The following is a 22,033-nucleotide window of genomic DNA, read 5'->3' on the forward strand; positions in this document are numbered from 1 at the left end:
CTCTCTCTCTCTCTCTCTCTCTCTCTCTCTCTCATTATTGGTCCCAAGAGTCACACATCTAGAAATTTTCTGAGGTCACATTTGAACCCAGGACCTCACAACTCCAGACCTGATGCTACTTAGCTACCCCTGGTCATCCTCTCTGAGAGGGCAAACAATTGGCTTTGAAGAGAGCAATTATGACTCTAATTATCATTCCCTTTGACTTCTCCCTATTAGAGGATAAGTTTCTTGAAGGCAGGGACTGTCTTGTTTGTTAAAATTTGTACACTTACACAGTGCCTTGCATGTATTGAGTGCCTAATAAAGCTTTTTCATCCATTCATTCTTTCACTCATTCCTTTATGACAGTGTCAGAGCAAGGGGCAGAGGCAGAAGGGGAGAAGGAGAATATAAAGGGAAATAAGGGTGGACAAGACAAGCAGATACAGTGACCCAGATCATGGTCTACCATAAAGCCTTTACTGTCACTTGTCTGGAAGGGCAAGGAATTAGTGAATGATGTGTTGGCCACTGGCTTGGGCCCATAAAGACTTTATGGTACCTCTCACTGTCACTCTTTTAGACTGGGCTCTTTTTATTTATTGTAATCATTAGCAAAGTATGGATGGTGTGAGAGACTGGACTGGAAGCAGCATAAAGTAGTAGACTAGGAATCAGAAGACCTGGATCCTAGTTCTGGCTTTGTCACCACCTTGTGTGACTCTGGGCAAGCCATTTAAAAGCTCAGCTCCTCCATTTCCTTATGTGTAGAATGGAAATAACAAGAGCTGTTTTTCATCCCTTTATGGAAGTTGCCGAATATGAAAGTGTTTTGAAAATGATAAAAGGCTATACAAATAGAAGCATTATTACAATCAGGTGGGAAAGTTGATCCATGGGGCAGGAAGATAGTATTTTTGTTGTTTAGTCATTTCAGTCCTCTCCAACTCTTTGTGATTCCATTTTGGGTTTTCTTGGCAAAGATACTGGAGTGGTTTGCCATTTCCTTCTCTAGCTCAATTTACAGATGAAGAAACTGAGATAAACAGAGGTCAGTCATTTGCTCAGGGGCCACATAGTCTGAGGCCAGATTTGAACTCACAAAAGTGAGTCTTCCTAACTTCAAGCCAGGATTTCCATCCACTGTACCATCTTGCTGCCCTAGGAAGACAGTAGCTATCGCCAATAGCCCTAATGAGGGCATGAGCTTTTCTGAGGACGCCTGTAGGCAGTAGATAACAGCAGGAAAAACTAGTCCTCTGGGTGTAGTGTTAACCTGGCCTCTTATAGTAGGTTGGAAGAGCTGTGTTTTGGAAGGAGAAAAAGCAAAACAGCCAGGGATACCTCTTTGTACCAGAATAGTATGATTCTAAAGATTTTCCTTTTGAATCTGTATTTCTTTTTCCTCTGCTGTTTATGTCTTGTACGTTGTATTGCTCTGTAAGTTGCCTGAGGTCTCAGGCATAGAATATGCTGAAGGATAGAGCAATGATGATTCTTTGTCATACAGTCAGTGACAGCCCTACCTTGATAATATTCTCTGAGCCTTTCCCTATCTTTTTATTTTTTTTATTAAAAAAAATCCTTACCTTCCATCTTAGAATCAATACTGTGTATTGGTTCCAAGGCAGAAGAGTAGTAAGGGCTATACAGTGGGGGTTAAGTGACTTGCCCAGGGTCACACAGCTAGGAAGGCCAGATTGGAACCCAGGACTAACCATCTCTGGGCCTGGCTCTCAATCCACTGAGCTATCCAGTTGCCCACTTTCCCTATCTTATTTATCTGTCTATCTATCTATCTATCTATCTATCTATCTATCTATCTATCCATTCACCCATTTATTTATTTGTCTATTTATTTATCCACTTATCCATCTATTTATTTATTTGAAAAATTTGGGATCTTCAATTAATTAATTAATTAAGAGCATTTTCCCATGGTTACAGGGTTCATGTTGTATCCCTCCCCTTCCCATAGCCTACGCACAATTCCACTGTTTCCCTATCTTTTTGGATTTGCCTGGGTCAGAGATTGTGGTACCCTTAGAGTCAGTAATTGTGAAACTGTGACAAGAAGGTGTCATTATTATTATTACGGCTGACTCTGATATTTAATGCTCTATGCCTTTAACGAGGAGAGCATTTCTATATCATTCTCCTGACTCCTTCTATTGGGAAAATATAATGCCTGCTAGCAGCTCTGATAATCCCCCAGCCCATTCCTCTCCTCTCCATAAATTAAGATGTGCTTGGTTCATCCTCTTGGAAGATGGCGCCATTTTTCATTATCATCAAGGTGTCTTTGGGAAGGCTTCAGTAGGGCAGCTACCAGAACCTCACTTCCTTTCCAGAAGTGGGAATTTAAATTTGGGGCCCCATCAATGTCGTTAAGAATCCAGCAGCCACCCCAGACATTCTCTCGTGCTCTTCGTCTGGGCTAGTGTTGGGCAAGGAAAGGCAGCACGTCCGGGGCTACTTGGCTGCTAGTCACACCTGTTCTGAACAACTGGCAAAGGAGGGCTGTAGAGTATGTGTTAGTTCATTCTACACACCCACAGTTCCCATGAGCCTCTAAAATGGAGTGTTTGCTATTCGTTCAAAAACAGAACACACATGCCCAAATGTCTTGGTGCGAGCCAGCAGAAAGACACCCTGCTTCCCTGTTTTCAGCTCTGGAGTTCCTAAGTGCTACTAATATGATGATGGAAATGTTCCCTCACATTCAGCACCCAGGAGCCCAGAGAGTCAGCTGCACCTTCTCATTTAATTAAAGATTTAGCATGCATGCCCAGAGCTGCTTTTATGCTACGTTACTTTACAGCTAAAGGGGGCCCCGAAGACATCTTGTCCATGTTGAATTTATGTGCTTGCATCTTAACATCCTGCCAGGGACCTTGCCTGATGTCCAGTGATATAAGCACCTCCCCCTCCAGCAAAGCCCAGATTTCTCCTGCCAGCCAGTTCACACTTTGTGCCAAAGGCCCAGGGAAGCCCGGTGCCAACATCCTCCATGGCTCTCCCTCCTCCCTTCCTCTCTCTGGGCCATAATCAGCTTGCTGGGGGAATTTTTGATTCAGCACCACCTGCAACCATTTCTAATAGCTGCCAGGAAAGCTGGCACATGAAGGGGGTTGGGGGCTCTGAGGGAGGAAAACAAAGGTATTTGAGGAACTATCAGATTCCCACCCCACCCTGGCCAGGCCTGGTTCTGGTTGTCCTGTCCTTACAGGTTGGGGAAAATGAAAACCGGTCCTGTTGTCAGCTTGAGTCCTCGGTCTTCCCTTTCTTATGGGGGTGCCTGTGGACTTGGACACCTAGTTAGTGCCCCTTTCTGTGCCAAACAGCACCTCCTTGGGCAGCCCCTGAAGGAGGGTATCAGCTAATCAAGCTGCACCGTCCCTAATTAACTATGATGGGTTTTTCTGCAAAGCTGAATTCTAATCAGGGCAGGGAGAGGTTGGTGGCTGAAGGAGTCAGAGAATAGGGTTGGTGGTGGTATATTGGGTGAGGAAATGCTTTGGACACCAAGAAAGGGCTATGTCACAGGGCTCTCAGGGGTCTCCCTCTGTCCTGTCCCCCCGCCCAGTCTAACCCAGGATGCTCAGTCAGTCGGAAAGATAACTGGTGAACTCCTTCCTTCTGGGGCTGTATTTCTCCTAATGAATTTTCACAGCCCCTTGAGGTGGACACACACACATACTCTCTCTCTCTCTCTCTCTCTCTCTCTCTCTCTCTCTCTCTCTCTCTCTCTCTCTCTCTCTCTCTCTCTCTCACACACACACACACACACACACACACACACACACACACACACGACATCAGCTGGGAAGATGCTGTTTTTCAGTGCAATCCAAAGAGCTTTAGCAAGTCACTGAGATGGAATGCATCAGATTCAATTCATTAGGACCGATGGCTCCCTGAATGGGGCTGAATAATTGATGGGCAGGAGCAGCTTGCAGGATGCTCAGTGTGCTCCACAGACTGAACACTGTAATTTTTTTTTAAAAGCCAACAAACATGGCCAAATGCCGGGTGCGGGCAAGCCGAGCAAAGGTTAGATGTTTTAATATGTGATGTTTACACTGTAAACTCTTGCTCCGATGCTTGTAACGGGAAATGGATCCAGGCGGCCCCGTGACAGCCGAGAGGGAGAGATGGGGCTTCGCTCTAATTCAGCTGCAACTGAGCTAATTTGCCATGGCTGCTGCAAATCTCCTCAGTGCACAATGACTGTGGTTGGGGTGCATGGCTCAAGCTGACAGTACAGACTGGACAAGAGTCAGGGTCTGGAGGAAGGGGGTGACAGTAGCAGAGATGGGAAGAGCACCCCCAGAACTTTTATAGGATCGTATATTTAGAGCTGGAGGGATCAAACGGATACCTATTCCAACCCCCTCCTTTTACAGATGAGGAAACTGAGGTCCACTGAGATGAAATGATTGGTTGAGGGTCACAAGGTGACCTCCTCACTCTGTCTGTGACATTTTTGAATCCTGTGTCTCCAGTCTCTTTACCCAGCCCATCTTCAATGATGGTGCTAGAACCTGTGTGAACTTAACCTCTCCAGATCTTGTTTTTTTCCCATTTCTTCTGGCCTCTGTAATGTTGACATGCCCTGCACAATGATGGTCATATGTGGTGAAATTGTTTTGCTGATGACTATCCATAAATATCTATCTATCCATTCTTGGCCCTCTGGTTTATCTCCTCCAGCTCCCTGTCCTGCTATCACCTTAAACTCAATTCGTCATTTTAAACCAATAAACACTTATCTACCACAAAACTCATTTTCTCTCCTTCAAACCTTCCCCTCAAAATTTTCTCCCTCTTGACCTCCATGTTTTCATCAATGGAATCATGATTCTTTTCATTTCCAAGCCCCATCTGTGATGCCTCCCCGTCTTCTCCCCACATCCAATCACCAAGCCTTGTTGAATCACAAAGTGTCTTTAATTCACCCATTTCTTTCCTTTCTCATTTCTACAACTCTACTCTAGGCCCTTATCATCTAATGTAAAGACTAAATAATAGTGTCCTAAATGTTTTCTTTATCTCCTGTCTTTTATACCAATCCTTCCTTCACATAGTTACCAGATTAATATTCCTGAAGGGATAATTTTTTATAATTTTACTCTTCTGTTCCCCATTTCCTAAAATGATATTGTTCAATTTTTTTGCTGGACCTAAACAAATTTTATACCTAAACTACTTTTCCAGTCTCATCTCTCACTGATCCCCAACATAAGCCTTCTACCCAAAGGAGACTGGCTAACTCATCTATCATCTTCTAATTAATCAACAATCTATTAATCTTCCGAATATACCATTCACTTTCCCACTTTAGTGCCTTTGCTCAGACTCTTTTCCTGGCCTAGAATTCTCTTCCTTTATTCAAATATCTATTATACAAGGCCAACTTCAAGTTCTATCTCCTCTGAGAAGCTTTCTCCCATTTTCCCAGTCCACAGAGGTTCCCCATTCTCTGAACTCCTGGGAGGACCTGGCCCAGTGGTTCCCAAACTTTTTTGGCTTACTGCCCCCTTTCCAGAAAAAATATTACTTAGCACCCCCTGTCACATACTATCACCACCCCCTTACAGTTATTCACTGCCCCCAAATGCACCTGTGGCAATCACCGCTCTCCTGGATTGCTGCAGCACCCACCAGAGGGCGGTGGCGCCCACTCTGGGAATCACTGACCTGGCCTCTCACCCTCCTCAGTTTTAAAAGGGAAAAATAGTGATTTTCACTTTCCCCTCCTAACCCTATCGCTAGAGTTCTCTCCTTTTCTAGGCATGGACAGAATTCTGGATCCCTACTCTGTATAAACTTGTATATATCTAGTCCTTTCCATGCTGTCTTCCCTATTAGACTGTGAACTCCTTAAGGGTAGAGCTTATTTTATCCCTTTCTTTGTATCCCCAGAGCTTTACTCTTAACAAATGTTTATTGATTGATCAATCAGGCCTGCTTGACCAGTGGGACTATGAGGAGCCATTGAAAGTTTCTTAATTGAATACTATACTATGCTAGATACTGAGGGAGATCCAGATTTTAGATAAAACAGGGTCCCTGTCCTCAAAGAACTTACACTCTAGTAGGGGAACGAGGCTCATAGGAAGCCAACTCTAAGGTATAATTGTATTTGATAGGTCCCATTAAGAAATCTTTTCTTGAAAGTAATAAATGTTGGAGGGGATGTGGCAAAATTAGGACATTAATGCATTGCTGGTGGAGTTGTGAATTGATCCAACCATTCTGGATGGCAATTTGGAACCATGCCCAAAGGGTGCTAAAAGACTGCCTGTCCTTTGATCCAGCCATACCACTGCTGGGTTTCTACCCCAAAGAGATAAGAAGGAAAAAGACTTGTACAAAAATATTTATAGCCAAGCTCTTTGTGGTGTCAAAAAATTGGAATATGAAGGGATGCCCTTCGATTGGGGAATGGCTGAACAAATTGTGGTATCTGTTGGTGATGGAATACTATTGTGCTAAAAGGAATAATGAACTGGAGGAATTCCATATGAACTGGAAAGACCTCCAGGAATTGATGCAGAGCGAAAGAGCAGAACCAGGAGAACATTATACACAGACGGATACACTGGCACAATCGAATGTAATGGACTTCTGTACTAGCAGCAATGCAATGTTCCAGGACAATTTTGAGGGACTTATGAGAAAGAAAACTATCCACATCCAGAGAAAGAACTGTGGGAGCAGAAACACAGAAGAAAAACAACTCTTCGTCACATGGGTCAATGGGATATTATGATTGGGGATGTAGACCCTACGATTACCCTAATGCAAATATTAATAATATGGAAATAGGTCTGGATCAACAACACATGTAAAACCCAGTGGAATTGCTTGTTGGCTATGGGAGGGGGGTGGGAGGAAGAAAAGAACATGAATCATGTAACGATGAGAAAATTCTCTTAATTATTCAATAAAAAAGAAAAAAAGAAATCTTTCCTTGTTATCCTTACCTTTTACTGCAACGTGGACACTCTGGCTGATGGACAGCTGAGGCTGGATGAGAACGCTGCAGAGGTATTCCCCTTCATCCATGCCCTTCTGGACATCCATCAATTTGAGGGTTCCATTCTCAAAGACCACCTGGCGGTGGTTGTCAGGCAGCAGCAAGGTGTCTTTGTACCACTTGATGGAGTAGTAGGGATAGCCAATGACCCTGCAGTTGATAAGTGTGTCCCGACCTGCCACTGCTGTGATGTTCTTCATTGCTCGGATACTTGGGGGTCCTAGAGAGGGGGTGGGGAGAGGAAAACAAGCGACAAAGTTAGCCATGGAGAGCTAGGTAACTCCCCAGAATTCTGTTCTTAGGTCACTTAGCATGTAGGTAGGATAACCTTGGGGCAGGAGTGTTAGGTCTGGTGATAGGAGGGTTAGATAAGAAGATCTTTGTCTTTAAGGCTGTTGAAAGAAGCTGGATATTGGGCACCCCTCTAACCTCCTAAAGAAGCCCTTGAACTTACTTTTGCTCACTCTAGAAGGTTCCATCTCTCTTTTAATAAAACAAGAATGTATTGGCCAGCCTGGAGAACAGAGGGATGCAAAGTGTACCCCTTGTCTTTGGTGATTATTAATTATGAGTTGACCTCTCTGTGGACAATGAGGTTTTTCTGTTTTCATGTAAATGTGAAATACTTTAGATGTTTAAAAGAAAACTATAATGAAGTCTTCCTTAGGCGAGTTGGTGATTATCTTTTTATATACAAACATAAATCGGGAATCTCTGAATCAGGACATTATGAGAAACAGCATGGCAGAGCACTGGACTCTGGGTTCAAATGCCAGATCTGTCCAAAACTAGTTGTGTGGCTTTGGATAAGTCATTCCAATCTAGGTTTCAATTTCCTTTTCTGTAAAATGAAGAGTTTTGATCTGATGATCTCAAAGGTCTCTTCCAGCTCAGACATTCAATGATTCTAAGATTCTATAATGTAAGCTCTGGAGGGATGATGCCTGGGGTAAGGGAAGAAGACAATGTTTAAAAACTGTTTTTAGCAAAATTAAGTATAGGCAGGCATTTGGAGAGAAAAAGAATACAGATTCTGGTGATGTGAAACAAAGAGGCTGGGGTCTCAGGCCTGTAGCAGAGTCCATCACCAGGGCCAAGAGAGCCAAGAAAAAAGGGTTCCTAGGGTCAGAGCTAAGGAAATATTTGGAAAAACAAAAAGGACATGGAGTCCACATAGGACTCCTTCGGCCATCTCCAGGGACTAAATGAGAGGGCTAAAAGGTAGTAGCTTAGCCCAGCATTAGAAGACAGAAACAGAATGGACTAACTAGGAAAAGTCAGGAGATATACATTAATAGAAGGTAATAGGATTTAGAGCTGGAAAGAAACTTCATCTCTCTGAAACTCAGTTTCCTCACCTATAAAAGTAGGATAATGCCACTTGTGGCACTATGTCACAAGGCATTTAATAAACCTTAAACATGATATAAACATGAACTACTGTTGTTTAATTGTAAGTTTTGTAATCATAACGGCATGCATAACTCTAATCCTAAGAACCAAGAACTTAATAAGGTTAAATGATCTTAAGTGGGCGTGATGACAGGAATACCTGGAAGGGATTATTTTGTATCATAAAACTTAAAATGCCCTATAAATGTGAGCTATTATTGTTAATAATAATAAGTACTAAGAATAACTATAATCCCAGGAGTCAAGACCTTGAGACTGAAATGAGAGTGAAGATGGTAGCACCTGGAAAAGATTATTTTGTGCTGAAAACCTAAGCCAGGAGAAATGAATAATTTGGATCTCAATGGGGGATTTATCTCAACTATATATAGTTGGCTTTCTGAACTTCTCTCACAGTAGAGGAAATGCTGGCTGGATAATTGGGCTGATGGCCAAAGTTGGGACCGGGGGTAGAGAAAGCATGTAGCTGCCCAGGGCATAATGTACAGGGAGACAAAATGAAGGATGCTCATGTTTATAAATGTCCATGTTTTTGGTATTTATACATCAATAATTCAATGGCCCAAAGATGTCACTTATTGGGACATTCTTCCCACTGGTTCAGATCATGTGTGCCTTTTTATCCCATGCGATGTCTGTTTGTATTTTCCTTTAGTGTCTCTTCTCAACAAGCTGTAAGCCCTGCTTGAGGCTTTTGGACATTCTTTGGGTACCACGAGGCAGCACTCAGGCCATCCACTTGTTATCCTTCCCTTTCCTATATGATCAGCCCACTTCCTTTCTGGTTGTGCATCTTCTCTGTAGGACTGTAGGGTCATAATTTCAGAGCTGTAAGGGACCTCAGAGTCTTTAATCCAGCCCTCTAATATTAAAGATGAGCAAACTGAGGCCCAAAGAAGTTAAATGGGCTGTCCAAGGTCATATAGGTAAGGAAAGATCAGAGATTGAGATGTGAACCCACAACCTGTGACTCCAGAGCAAGTGCTTATTCCACTGTATCAAGCTGCTTCCTAATAGGCCTTATCTTATGTGTTCATTATCATTAAAATATGTCATGGCCCTCTTGCACAAAATTGATTTTGATGTTAAAGGAAGCATACAGTCATGGAAGATATCCTACCAAGGGTCCAATTAGAAGAGAGAATCCTAGATAGGGAGAACCTTGAGATCAGTGGCATCCAACTCAAATATAATTGATCCCTGTGGGTGTGTATATTTACTTGGAAAACTACAAATTAACATTATCTATGTTGTATTGAATTTTGTATTTATTTTATGAAACATTTCCTAGTGACATTTTAATATGGTTCTAGCCACACAAAGGAGTTTTGCAGGTAGCCTGATGGCCATATATTTGACACTTTTGCTTTAAATATTCTTTTATAAGATAATGTTATACTGATTAAATTAAGTCTTAAAACACTTCAGGGCCTCCTCAATGAGATCTAAAATGACTAAAAATAATCATTGCTCACTTGAATAATCTATGATGACTCAAAATGTTGGCAAAACCATCCACATGAGAGAAGCTAAATGGATGGAAAATGTTTACTATGCAAACTATGGCATATAAGTGGAAGGCTTCTTCTTTGTGTTAGTCCATCACTATATATGCCCAGGCACAGCACCTGGATAATGAACTGGACTCAAAATTGAAGAGGAGAGAAGGCTGGATGGAATTTGGGAAATTGCTATTGGACTTTGAAGAATCTTAAACTCCAATTTTACACAAAAACTCATACATTCTGCTTGCGATGTAGCATGGTTGCAAATGTTAGAGCACTACAGTCTTCTAAGAAACAGATGCATAGGGGTAGGTAGGTGATCCAGTGGATAGAGAGCCAGGCCTGGATACAGGAGGTCCTGGGTTCAAATCTGATCTCAAACACTCTCTGTCTATGTGCCTGGGCAAATCATTTAAATCCCAGTGCCTAGCCCTTACCATTCTTCTGCCTTGGAACCGATAATATTCTAAGACAGAAGGTAAAGAGTTAAAAAAAGAAAGACGAAGGTGACCTGGTGGCAAACGAGAGATTCACACGTTTTTAATTCTGGAAAATTATGATCTCCAGAGATGGATATGTGATATCAAATCTCACGTGTCCAAGTTATGGCTCAAAGACTCTGGTGTGCAGTAACCTAGGGGATAGAATGTTAATCTTTGCTTAGGATTCATAAATTCCTTTTCACAGTGACATGTATATGTGGAGTTATAATGGACTGGCTGGGGAAAGAGGGCACTACCAGAGTAGAAGAGGCAGTAAGAGACCAGGGCTCAAGGGTACCATCTTTGATTGAGAAACTTCTCTCTTTGGGTGATGGCCATGAAAAGTCAACTAGAGGATGACCTGAGGATGACACATACCACTGTACCTCTTTACTCATATTAGTGCCACTTAGTATTCTACAGAAAGATGCATCTCTACCAGAGGAAAGTGGACAATTAAATCTGATCTACTTTCCTTCTCCCCAATGAACAAAACAGAAACATGATAACCACATGGCCACAACCAGTGGCTAAGCATGGCTTAGGGTTGGGTAGGATGGCAGCGTGATGAAGAACAGATTATAGAAATGGATGGAATGCAACCCTCTCACTTAACTCAGGAGAATATGGAGGATCAGAAAGGAGAAGTGACTTATCTAAGGTCATACGACTATCAGCGATCAGAATTGTAATTTCAGCCCATTTCTTTTGACTCCAGAGCCAGTACTTTTCCCCCTACGCTTTGACAAAGGGGCTGCCATCTCCATATCTTTGAGGAGTTATTAAAGACTGAATGAGGAAGATGGTAGAAAAGAAATAAAACCTATGTGGAGCTGCATTGGGTTCTCACTCCTTGTCTGTGACCCTACTTTTTAGACCTAGAGTTGGAGACCCTTTGGATCCCATCTTGGCTCCCAGTCCCACGGTTTATCTTTAATTTCATCTCAACTCTTCCTACTGATAGTCCAGAGTCTAAGCCCTAACTAGGGGGCAGCCGGGCTTGTTTCTTTTCCAACCCTGGTGTCCTGGTCATACCACACTTCCCAAATTGTGGGTTAGGAGGAAAGAGAACAGGTCGGAGGTAACATTATCAGGGTTCTGACTCAACTCTTTGGTCCCCAGTGAAACTGCCTTTCTAGTCCTTGTCGATTCTTCATGCAGGGACGGGGGGAGCTGGATGGTTCATTTATCTGTGCCTTGCCCAAGCCCCAGAGTGACCGGATAGAGGAAGAGAAGAGAGGAAGGATTAAGGAAACAGGAGGCAGTGAGGTGGGGTGGGGGTGAGGACTAAGGGAGGAGAGGATGAGGAATAAACTACATCACTGACACACACAAATAATGGTAGAATAAGGGAGGGGTGTGTGGTCCAAAGAGAGGAGGGAGAAGAAGGTGAGAGAGATGGAGAGAGTGGAGGTAAGGAGAGAGTGAGATCCTCCACCCAAATCAAAAGCAAAATTAACAGTAATAATAATAATAATAACAACAACCACGATGATAATGGTGACCATAAAGATGACAAAGGAAATCAATAGCCTATTCTGATATTTAAATGTAGACAGGCACCTCTTACGTTTATTCGCGCTTGGTATTCAGCACTGCCCACTGAGTTCCGTGCAGCGCATCGGTAGACACCCCCATCTCGGATCTGGGGGGCCGTGACATTCATGTGGCTGATGGTCGTGCCGTCTGACATGGTGTACTGGTTGGTGCGGTGCCCGCCATCCCGCTGGATCGGCTCATCGTCCAGGGCCCAGGTGACGGTGGGAGGTGGGGCGCCTTTAGCTGCACACATCAGTGAGAACTGCTCCCCAGGGTTTACCACCTTCTCGCTGAAGGAGGAGATGATGCGGGGTGTCCCATCTGGGGAGGGGCAGGAGGAAACCAGCCTTGGCATCACCACAAAATACAGAGTGGGTCCCTTGGGCCTTTCCCCCACCCCAGCAGAAAGGAAAGAGGTCACTGGAGACTCAGGTGGATAAATGACTTATGATGTCTGTCATTGCTCTGTGGCCAAAGAACCCCAGCTGGAGAAGCAACACCAACCCACCAAAAGGACCACCAAAGTTCATTTTTATTGTGGTCCTTGTCATGGAAAGAGCCTGGGCCTGAGAGTCAGAAGATCTGGGTTCTAGTCCTAGTTCTGCAACTAACTAGTTTGTGATTTTAGGCAAATCACTTAGTCCCTCTTTGCCTCAGTTTCCTTATCTGTAGAGATAATGATGCTTGTCCTATATACCATGCCAGGTGAATGTGAGGATCAAACAGATGCAAAATGAGGTGTAGTGAAAAGAATGTTTGACTTGGAATCAGAAAACTTGGGCTTGAATCCAGATGCCATCATGAACTAGCTGGATGACCCTGGGCAAGTCACTTTACTTTTCCTAAAATGGGAATGACAGTTGAACTTAACGGATTGTCATGAGGGAAGCACTTTGCAAATTTAAAAGTGCTACATATGAGAAGATGAGAAATTATTCCTCAGCAAAATTAAAAAAAACAAACAACACTGCTATTTAGGAGTAGATTGTTATTTTTCAGTACATTTACATATCAGACATTTTGGGTTCAAATACAGATGATGATCTAAGCCAGGACCAGACTCTCCAGTGTGGGCTCCATCCACCTAAGGCTACTTACTCCTGTTATTTAAATGAGATAATGTATGTAATGCACTTTTTGTGAAATGCTACACAAATGCCCGCTCTGTCTCTAGCATCCCACGAAAACTTCAAGGGAGGTCACTGCCTAACCTTGAGGAGCTAAGGCTCCTGGGAGTTAGTGGGAGGCTGAAGTTCTTCAGCGTTCCCAGAGCAGGACTGGCTCCCTGCAAAGCTGGGAAATGGGCACATCAGGCACCCTCCCACTCCCCTTTCCACAGCCCCCTCCTTCCTCCTGATGCTCCTCCTCACCCCCATCCTGTGTCCTTGCTCTCAGCTAGCTGTCAACATTCTCCCTAAGGCATGAGCTGATAAAAGAGACCAGAGGAGCCTAGGTACATTTCACCAGGGACTCTGGAAAGAAAAAACCTTCAGAACTCCAAGGAAGGAGTCACTAATGGTGGAATTTCTGGCACTGTGATAGGCAGTGGGTGAGGAAGTCTTAGGGTAGGGGCTTTGTCTTGTGTGCGCCTGGGGCATCGCAAGGTAGGGCTGGCCCCAGGGAGCTGGGGAGGTGTGTGTGTGGTGGGGTGGTTCCCTGACTGCTCTCTCAGCCCCTTCCCCTCCACCCTGCTCACCCTCCAGAACAATGATGGCGAAGTCCTGGGCCGTCTGGGCTTTGCGAGTGGCGAAGCACTGGTAAGCCCCGGAGTGGCTTTTCTGGGCGGAGGTGATGAGGAGGGTCTCGTTGCTGAGCCCGCGGATAGAGATGGTCTCATCTGGCACCACCAGCTCGGTGTTGCGGTACCAGCGGATGGTGAGCTCCGGGGGGCCAGTCAGGGCACAGGACAGGATGACGGTGCTGCCGATGCCTGTCTTCAGCTGCTTTGGCGTCAGGGTCACATGGAGGGGGTCTGGGCCGGGGCGGGCCGAGGGAGGGAGGAGGGAGAAAGAGAAGAGAAAAAGGCTTACTGCTGGCGGTGTAGGGGAAACGGCGAGGCCGTGGGCGTCGGGACACCTGGCTTTGAGTTTGAGCTTTGTGACTGCCTGGCTGGGGGATCTTGGACAAGTCACTTACGGGCAAAAGAGTGACTTTGGGTCAGGAGAGATGTGGGTTCAAATTCTTTTTTTGACACATTGTACGATTTTGGAAGCTCACTTAACTTCTCTGTGTTTTGTAAAACGAGGGGGTTATGTTATGCCATCCCTAAGGTTCTCTCAGGCTCTGCTGTTCTGGGAGTCTATGATTTCTCCCAGCAGAGGCTCAGTTCTTTGCAGTTAACTGAGGTGGGGGTGTGTGTGCTGTGAATGTCCATGGAGATGATTCCTTCAGCTTTGACACCATTTGTGCTACTTAAATAGGTCAGGATCATCTCTAACAACGAGGCTGGGCTGAACCAAGAAAGAAAGTCCTTGCCTTGTTGATGCCCTCTTGCGACCTCTTTCTCCTCTTTCCAGCCCTGTGTTGCTATCTATCCGGGACCCTTCACTTTTTTTTTTAAACCCTTACCTTCCATCTTAGAATCCATACTGTGCATTGGTTTTAAGGCAGAAGAGCGTTGAGGACTAGGCAATGGAGGTCAAGTGACTTGCTCAGGGTCACAAGGCTAGGAACTATCTGAGGCCAGATTTGAACCCAGGACCTCCTGTTTCTAGGCTTAGCTTTCAATCCTCTGAGCCGGCTAGCTGTGCCCCTGTTGGTGTGTTTTTATTTTTTTATTGTGCACATGTGTGCTAGGATGCAAGTAAACATCTGTGTCAGTGAGTACATGTGTCTCAGGGACAGGGTTTAGGCTGGCAATAATAATCCTCATTCAGGTATTTTGTTTCTTCCCCTTCCACTGCCCATCTCTCCACCCCTCGCTGGACTCTTGCACTTAGTTGTCAGTGTTAAGGGTTTCATCAATAAATGGAGGTTCCCTTGGCTTCTTCCACTTGGGATGATGCACATACAAACTTTCCACCTGGATGTGTGTGTGTGTGTGTGTGTGTGTGTGTGTGTGTGTGTGTAGCTCTGGAGGGGAGGAATCCTCTCAGCTCCGTTAGCCATTGTGAGGTGGCTTGTCCAGACCTTAATGGAAGGTCTCTGGTGATTCTGTGTCCAGTGATGCTCTGGGGGAGAATGCATTAAACCAAAGCTAAATCTCACTCTCTCCCCCATTTCCCCATCCATCTTTCTGCTGCTTGCATGTCTCTGGCTTATTTATACAGCTCAGGTCCCAATAGGAAACACAAGGCACCTTAATATCGAACTTTCAGCATTTCAGCCAAAGCATTTACATCACTTACTGTCGTCCTCAACATGTGGGGTTGATTTGCTGGGGACTGCTGTCTGCTCTTCCAACCACACTGTAAATCTTAGCAGGGATGGCTCTGCCACAGGAGTCCTATAGATAATATCATTGTCTAGCTCCCTGTACAGCCTGAGGAAGGGGAGGGAGGACAGACCCTGGGTAGATAGCTTGATTCCCAGAGAGGCAGATCACTAGACATCAGGAGGCTAAGTCAAAGAATGGGAACCATCCTTGGGAGGAGAGGGGGCTCGAGAATCTCTGTGCCCATTAGTTATGGCAGGAGGAAAGCAAGGCAAGAAAAGAAGAGTCTTCTGGGACATTCTGCCTCCTAAAATGGCCCTTTCCCTGAATGGGCACCATTCTTCCAGGAGCTCTGTTCCTACCATCTCTTCAATTCTGGACATGCAACTTCCTTTGCTGCCCTTGGGAAGAATGAGGGCAGAGGGGCTCAGGTCTTCTCTGCAATATGCCTTTCACATCCTGGGAAAGTGCAGAGAGAGTACGTTCCCACATAGCCCACTGGACACATGTCCTATTTCAATTTCGTTCTCCCACATCCCCTTCATGCCTCATCTCTCCCTGCCCCCCCCCAATACTGGAAAACTAAGAATAAATAGATTCCCAGACTCAGACAGAAGGAAGAATCTTAGATATCCTCTAGCCCAAGCTCCTACTTTTACAGATGAGTAAACTGAGGTCTAGAGTGGGGAGGCTTTTCCAAGGTTACATAGTTGGTTAACAGCACATTTCTGATTGTCAGTCTAGTTCTTTTCTCACTTTACCAAACTGCCTCTCACTCAATATAAAAGAAACTGAGTCAGTTCCTGGTGGCTTGGTAGGCTAGATAGCAACGAGCAGCTTCATTTATGCCCCAACTGCCCATCTTTCTCCTGGATCATGGTTTCAGGCATGTGCACAAACATGAAGTGATCCATCAATTTCCCTTCCTTTTATTTTAATTTTTTAAAAAATTGAGCCTCCCAATATTGATAAGGCTAGAAGTATAGGTATTCACAGGTCCCATCCCACTATTGACTGGCATGGAAACTTTGAACTGCTGTATTTCTGATCTTGGCTAGTTCTCCCCTCTTTAGGCAACTTGGGGGCACAGCCTTTCCAGAAGTCTCATTATACTGGCTGAACTCAGTGTGGACATCCAATCTGCAGAGCCCCTTGAACTAAAGAATCTGCCAGCCTCAGCATCCCTAGTAGCTGGGATTACAGGTATGTACCACCTCATCTGGCCAACTTCCTTTTTGACTTAGGAAACTGACACCAATGTGCATACTTTCAACACAGCTTTTTGTTTATTCTGATATCCCTCCATTCCTGTGTGTGAGATGCATATGCATCTTTGTTGGAAGCCCTTCTCTTTCAAGTTCCAACTTAGAAGTCACCTCCTTGCCTCTACAACAACCCCTCTCCTTATCCTCCCTCCCTTCCTTCCTCCCTCCCTCCCTTCCTTCATTTCTTCCTTCCCTCCTTCCACTTTTCTTCCTTCCTCCCTCCCTCCTTCCCTCTTTTCCCTTCCTTCTTCCTTCTTCCTTCTTCCTTCTTCCTTCTTCCTTCCTTCCTTCCTTCCTTCCTTCCTTCCTTCCTTCCTTCCTGCACCTCAATTGGGGTAAGTTACTTGCCCAGGGTTATATAGCTAGGAAGAGGCCATAATTGCACCCAGGTCTTCTTGACTCCAGGCCTGGTGTTCTATCTACTGTGCTACCTAGCTGCTTCCAAATGATCTCTTTCTCTTCAAAATTTTTCATAGCAGTTGTTCTGGACCTCTTCTCGACATATATTCTACCTTTCTTTGTATTACAGGATCACAGAGAATTGGATAGTGGTCATTTGGCCCATCTAATGCTTTTCAAACTATGCTAGGGCACAGTTCCTTATAAGGAACCCTGAAATACCCCAAGTTTGTTTTTTAAATGAACCTTATGTTATTTATTAATAGGTATTGACAATAATAATTTTATAGGTTTTACTACAAGGTTTTCCCCAAAGTTTTGTTTCAATTGCAGGGCTCTAAGTCTTTCCCAACTCTAGTCCATCCTTTCCATTCAGTTATCAATGTAATCTTCCTAAAGTTCAGATCTGACCACATCACTCTTCTACTCAATAAACTCCAGGGACTCCCTGTCACTTTCAGGATGAAATGTAAAATCCCCTGTGAGGCATTTGAAACCCTGCATAACTGGCTTCCCTTCCACCTTTCCAGTCCTCACACACCTTATACTCCCATCTACTAAAGTATGATCCGGTGACACTGGCCTTCTTTCTATCCTTTGGTCAATGGCTTTGGACATTTTTACTGACTGTCCTCCATTCCCAGAATGTTCTCTTTCCTCATCTCCCTGTCCTGGCTTCCCTGACTTCCTTCAAGTCCCATCTAAAATCCCACCATCTATAGGAAGCCTTTCCTTATTTTCTTTAACACTAATATCTTCCCTTTATCAATTATCTTTAGCTTCAACTAACCACAGATTTTCTTGCCAATGGTTGTTTTCGTTCATTTTCTTCATTCGACTCTGAGCTGGAGAGCCAGGACTATTGTTTCCCATTCTTCATATCTCTAGCTCTTAGCACAGTGTATGGCACATAGAAGGTGCTTTAATAAATGCTTATGGACTGACTGGGGGAATGTTTGAGACTCACTAATCTAGTCTAATCTTCCAATTTTACAAATGAAGAAACCGAGAGCTAGAAAGATTAAATAACTTGTCTCAGGTCATGTAGATAATAAGTAGATAGTCCAGGATATGATTCCAAAATAATTCTAATTCTAATAACTTCTAATTCCAAATACATTTTTTCCATCAAATGACATTGTAATTTGTTCCCATGTGTTTTCCCCTATTGGATCATAAACTCCTTAAGGACTCAGCCTATGATGGATCTATTTTTGTTTTCCCGGTACCCAGCCTGGTGCCTTACTCATAGAAAATGCTTTATAAGTATTTATGGAGTGAGTAGTGGGTAAATGGATGAATGGATGGATAGATGAATGAATGAATGGATAAGGTACAATCAGTCAATGTACTTTTTTTGCCCCACACTGGGAAATGGCAAGGAGGGCCATGATTAGCCCGTTAGGACTCTACACATAAACTCCTTCCTTCTTAGCTCCCGAGGTTGCTTGCCTCTTTCTTTTATGTGAACGGCCCATTATTCGGCACAGAGGAGAGGATAAGGTGGAGGAGAGAAGGAGACAGACATTATCTCACATTCAAGTGACCTGAATGAGCATTAATATTATTTCCCCTAATGTAAACCCTATCTACTCCCAATAGCATGGAACAATTTTCCTCAACTAAGAAGACTCATTTAGAGGCGGCTGGGCTGCTTGGCATTAGGAAATACATATCAATCAATCAATTTTTGAGCACCTACTATCCTACCTTCCTTTGTATTATAGGATCACAAAGAGTTGGAAGGGACCTCAGTGGTCATTTGGTCCATTTAAAGTTTTTCAAACTATGCTGTAAGGAACCAGATACCATACTAGGTGCTAGAGCTTCAGGAACAAAAATGAAAAGAACTCAGTACATTTTGGTTCTCTTTCCTTGGCTAGAAAAGCACTGATTATTTTAAAGGCCACTAGACAAATGCCCTAACAGTATTGTGGGGAGGTATTATCCTTTCAATATTTTGGGGGGAGAGGTCCAGGATAGAATCCTGAACCCGGGAGCCTCTGTTGCTCAGATGATGGTAACCCATGTGCACTCACCAATGACTGTGAGGGTGCCTGTGGCTTCAGCTGAGCCAAAGGTATTGGTGACCTCGCAGATGTAGGTGCCGCTGTCTTCAGCCCGCAGGTCACTAATGGTCAGTCCTGTGATGCGCTTGGTCCAGCGGCTGTCCGTGGGGAGGGGCCGCCCATCCTTGAGCCACCTGATTGCTGGGGCAGGGTAGCCTGAGGCAGTGCAGGGCAACTCCACTGTCTGGCCCGCTCTCACTTCCCTGGAGTGGAAGCTGTCGAGGATGGTGGGAGTTGACTCAGCTGGGTCTGAAAGGCAAAAGAGGATTGGTAATACTAGCTAGGAGATGAGGGAGTAGAGAAGGCATTGGGGCTTAGACTGAGGCTCAGAGGCCATATAGTTCTGAAGGAAAGATTCAAAACAAGCAATGCTAATAACTTGCTTTTATGCCTTGTCACACCTAGGGAACCCTTGGGAAAACACTTTGGAAAGTACCTATGTTATTTCCACCATGTCAGCGCCCCCTCTGGCATGGCCTTCTCCCCTGACCTAGGCTCGATCTAGAGCCCATAGGCCTTGGGCTAGAAGGCAAGATAATTTCAGAAGAGAGAGCAATTGAAAGTCCAGGACTGAAGAGACAACATACATGAAAATACATTTTTGTCTTTTTTGCAGAGATGGAGGCCTATGGGTGTGGGAAACAGCATACACTATCAGATTTAACTGATATGCTGGCTAGTGTTGATGAACTGCTTTTTATTCCCTCTCTCTTTTTTATTTCTTGGTATGAAGGACAACTCCCTGAATGGAGAAGGGAAAATGGAGGTGATATAAAGAACAAAATATACTAACGAAAATTTTGTAAGGGAAAAGAGACACATAGAGAGGCAAGACGGTGTGTAGTTGAAATGACAATAGACTAAGGAATCAGGAGCTTTGGCTCCTCAGCTTCACCTACTTACTAGCTCTTTGAACCTTATTTCTTTATCTCCAAAATGGAATTAATAGATTTGTGGAGGGGAGCAAAGTTTTGTAAAATGTTTTGTAAAGTTCAATATAGTTTCTTCTTTGTGATCACAACCTTTACAGTTGTTCTCTAGCTTAGTGACCTCCTGGCTCCAAATAAGATGTAGAAGGAATTATTATCACTGTTGTTGTTAGAAACAGAATGAAAGGGCAAGAGAAGGAAAACAAGACAGACAGGGACAGAGGAGGGAGAAAGAGGAAGTGAGAGGAAAGGAAGTGGGAATGAGGGCTAGAAAGGAACAAGAGATAAGGACCAGGGGAGAAAACATAAGGATGCAGGGGAAGACCCTCCTGCTTAAATTATATCACTGGGTTTGACCCTGAAAGTTCATTCTTTCCCAATTACATTCAACTTAGACTTGGCCCTTGTTTCCAGGGTCCCTAACTTGAAACTACTTTTCTGTCCTCCTCTATCATTCTCAGATTCTTGATCTGGTGGTCCACAGAGGTGGCTCTCTCATTATCCATCTCCTCTTGAAGCAGTTGCTACTCAAAAAGGATCTCTTGTTTGCTGGGCCTGTGAATGATGAGGATCATAGGCACCGTCTTTTATGGTGGGTTGCTAAATGAGAGGGGAAAAGAAAGAGTTCCTTCTTTCTGGGGATCCAGGAGTTGAGTGCATGGGTGTTGGATGGGGTGGGTTTTGTGCTCGAGGATCAAGCTTTAGGGAGTTTGAGTTTTAAACATATGAAAAATTAGTCAATTAAAAATAATATACAACCAAGTACTAAGTATACAGTATATATAGATGAGTACCATTAGATCTCCCTAGGCTTCAGTTGCCTCTTTTGTAAGAGGACCTTTTTAAAATTAATTTTTCTTACTAAGATCCTTTCTAGTCCTAAAGATCACAATAATAGGTATTTTGCACCAATGAAGCTCCAGCAAGTTACTGGGCACATAGAAATTTGAATAATGGTGGGAGTAAATGGAATGTTGATGTCCAGTTTGGACATCTTGTTGTGGTTGTTCAGTAACATTTGACTGTGACCCCATTTGGAGTTTTCTTGGCAGAGATATTGGTGTGGTTTGCCATTTCCTTCTCCAGCTCATTTTTATAGTTGAGAAACTGAGGCAAACAAGATTAAGTGACTTGCCTAGAGTTACGCAGCTGGCAAATGTCGGCGGCCAGAATTTGATTTCAGAAGATGAGTCTTTCTGATTCCAGACCCACTGTACCTACTGCTCTATCCACTGCACCACCTAGCTGCCCCCAGTTTGAGATCCCCAGATGGGGGCACTGTTCATTGAATATCCTAGTGTGATTATAGCCTTAGCAAAGTTTGATTTGGTTTTGGAAAGTTTTGAAAATATTACTCTTCTTTGATTTTTTTAACTCCCTCTTCCCCATGTTAAGAGCTAAAGTTTATATAGCACTTTCACTTTTACAAAATGCTCTACAAATATCTCGTTTACAATACAATATAGTGGAAAGACTTATGGATTTGGTTGCAGAAGACTAGAATTTCAATCCTAGTCCTATTGCTTACTACTTACATGATACTGGGCAAATCTCAAGTTATCCGAGTCTTCATTTCTTCATTTGTAAAATGACGGGGGTTGGTTTCCTCCTAGTTCTAAAATCTATGATCTTATGAATTCATACAGTGTCTTAGTGATAGTTTCATCCTCCAACAGATGGAAGAACCAACAAGGAAATTCTATTCGAGATATCATTCTCACTCCTAAGGAAGAACTGGTTGTTGGGATGGAAAAATGATGGAAATCTTGGGAAGAGATTGATGGAAACTTTGGAAAGAGAGGGAAGGGAAACTGATTCCCCCCCCTTCAAATTTGTAATAGAGAAGGTAATAAAAGCCTTATGTAATCTGACATGCACTCTAGATTTTGGAAAACAGATTTAGAAGGGCTCAGAGAAAAGACAGGATCCCATGGGCTAAAATACTACAAGGGAAGTCAGCCTGGGAGGGAAGGGAGAGATTCCTGAATGAAATTCTGAAGGCACAAAGGGAAATCATTTTAATAAAGAAGAAAAA

At 43.8% G+C, this 22,033-nt stretch overlaps 1 protein-coding gene across 1 annotated transcript in view; it reads right to left on the bottom strand.

The window, feature by feature from the left end:
- Window positions 1–22,033, bottom strand: part of DSCAML1 (DS cell adhesion molecule like 1) — a 542,818-nt gene that overhangs the window by 111,462 nt on the left and 409,323 nt on the right. Inside the window, exons 5-8 of the mRNA XM_044669027.1 lie at window positions 19,040–19,318; window positions 13,660–13,935; window positions 11,988–12,284; window positions 6,972–7,244 (exon numbers count right to left, since the gene is read on the bottom strand). Coding sequence (XP_044524962.1) covers window positions 6,972–7,244; window positions 11,988–12,284; window positions 13,660–13,935; window positions 19,040–19,318 — 1,125 coding nt within the window. The remainder of the gene's footprint in view (window positions 1–6,971; window positions 7,245–11,987; window positions 12,285–13,659; window positions 13,936–19,039; window positions 19,319–22,033) is intronic.

This window comes from Gracilinanus agilis, chromosome 3 (genome assembly GCF_016433145.1).
Source record: "Gracilinanus agilis isolate LMUSP501 chromosome 3, AgileGrace, whole genome shotgun sequence".
In the NCBI taxonomy this organism is placed as follows: Eukaryota; Metazoa; Chordata; class Mammalia; order Didelphimorphia; family Didelphidae; genus Gracilinanus; species Gracilinanus agilis.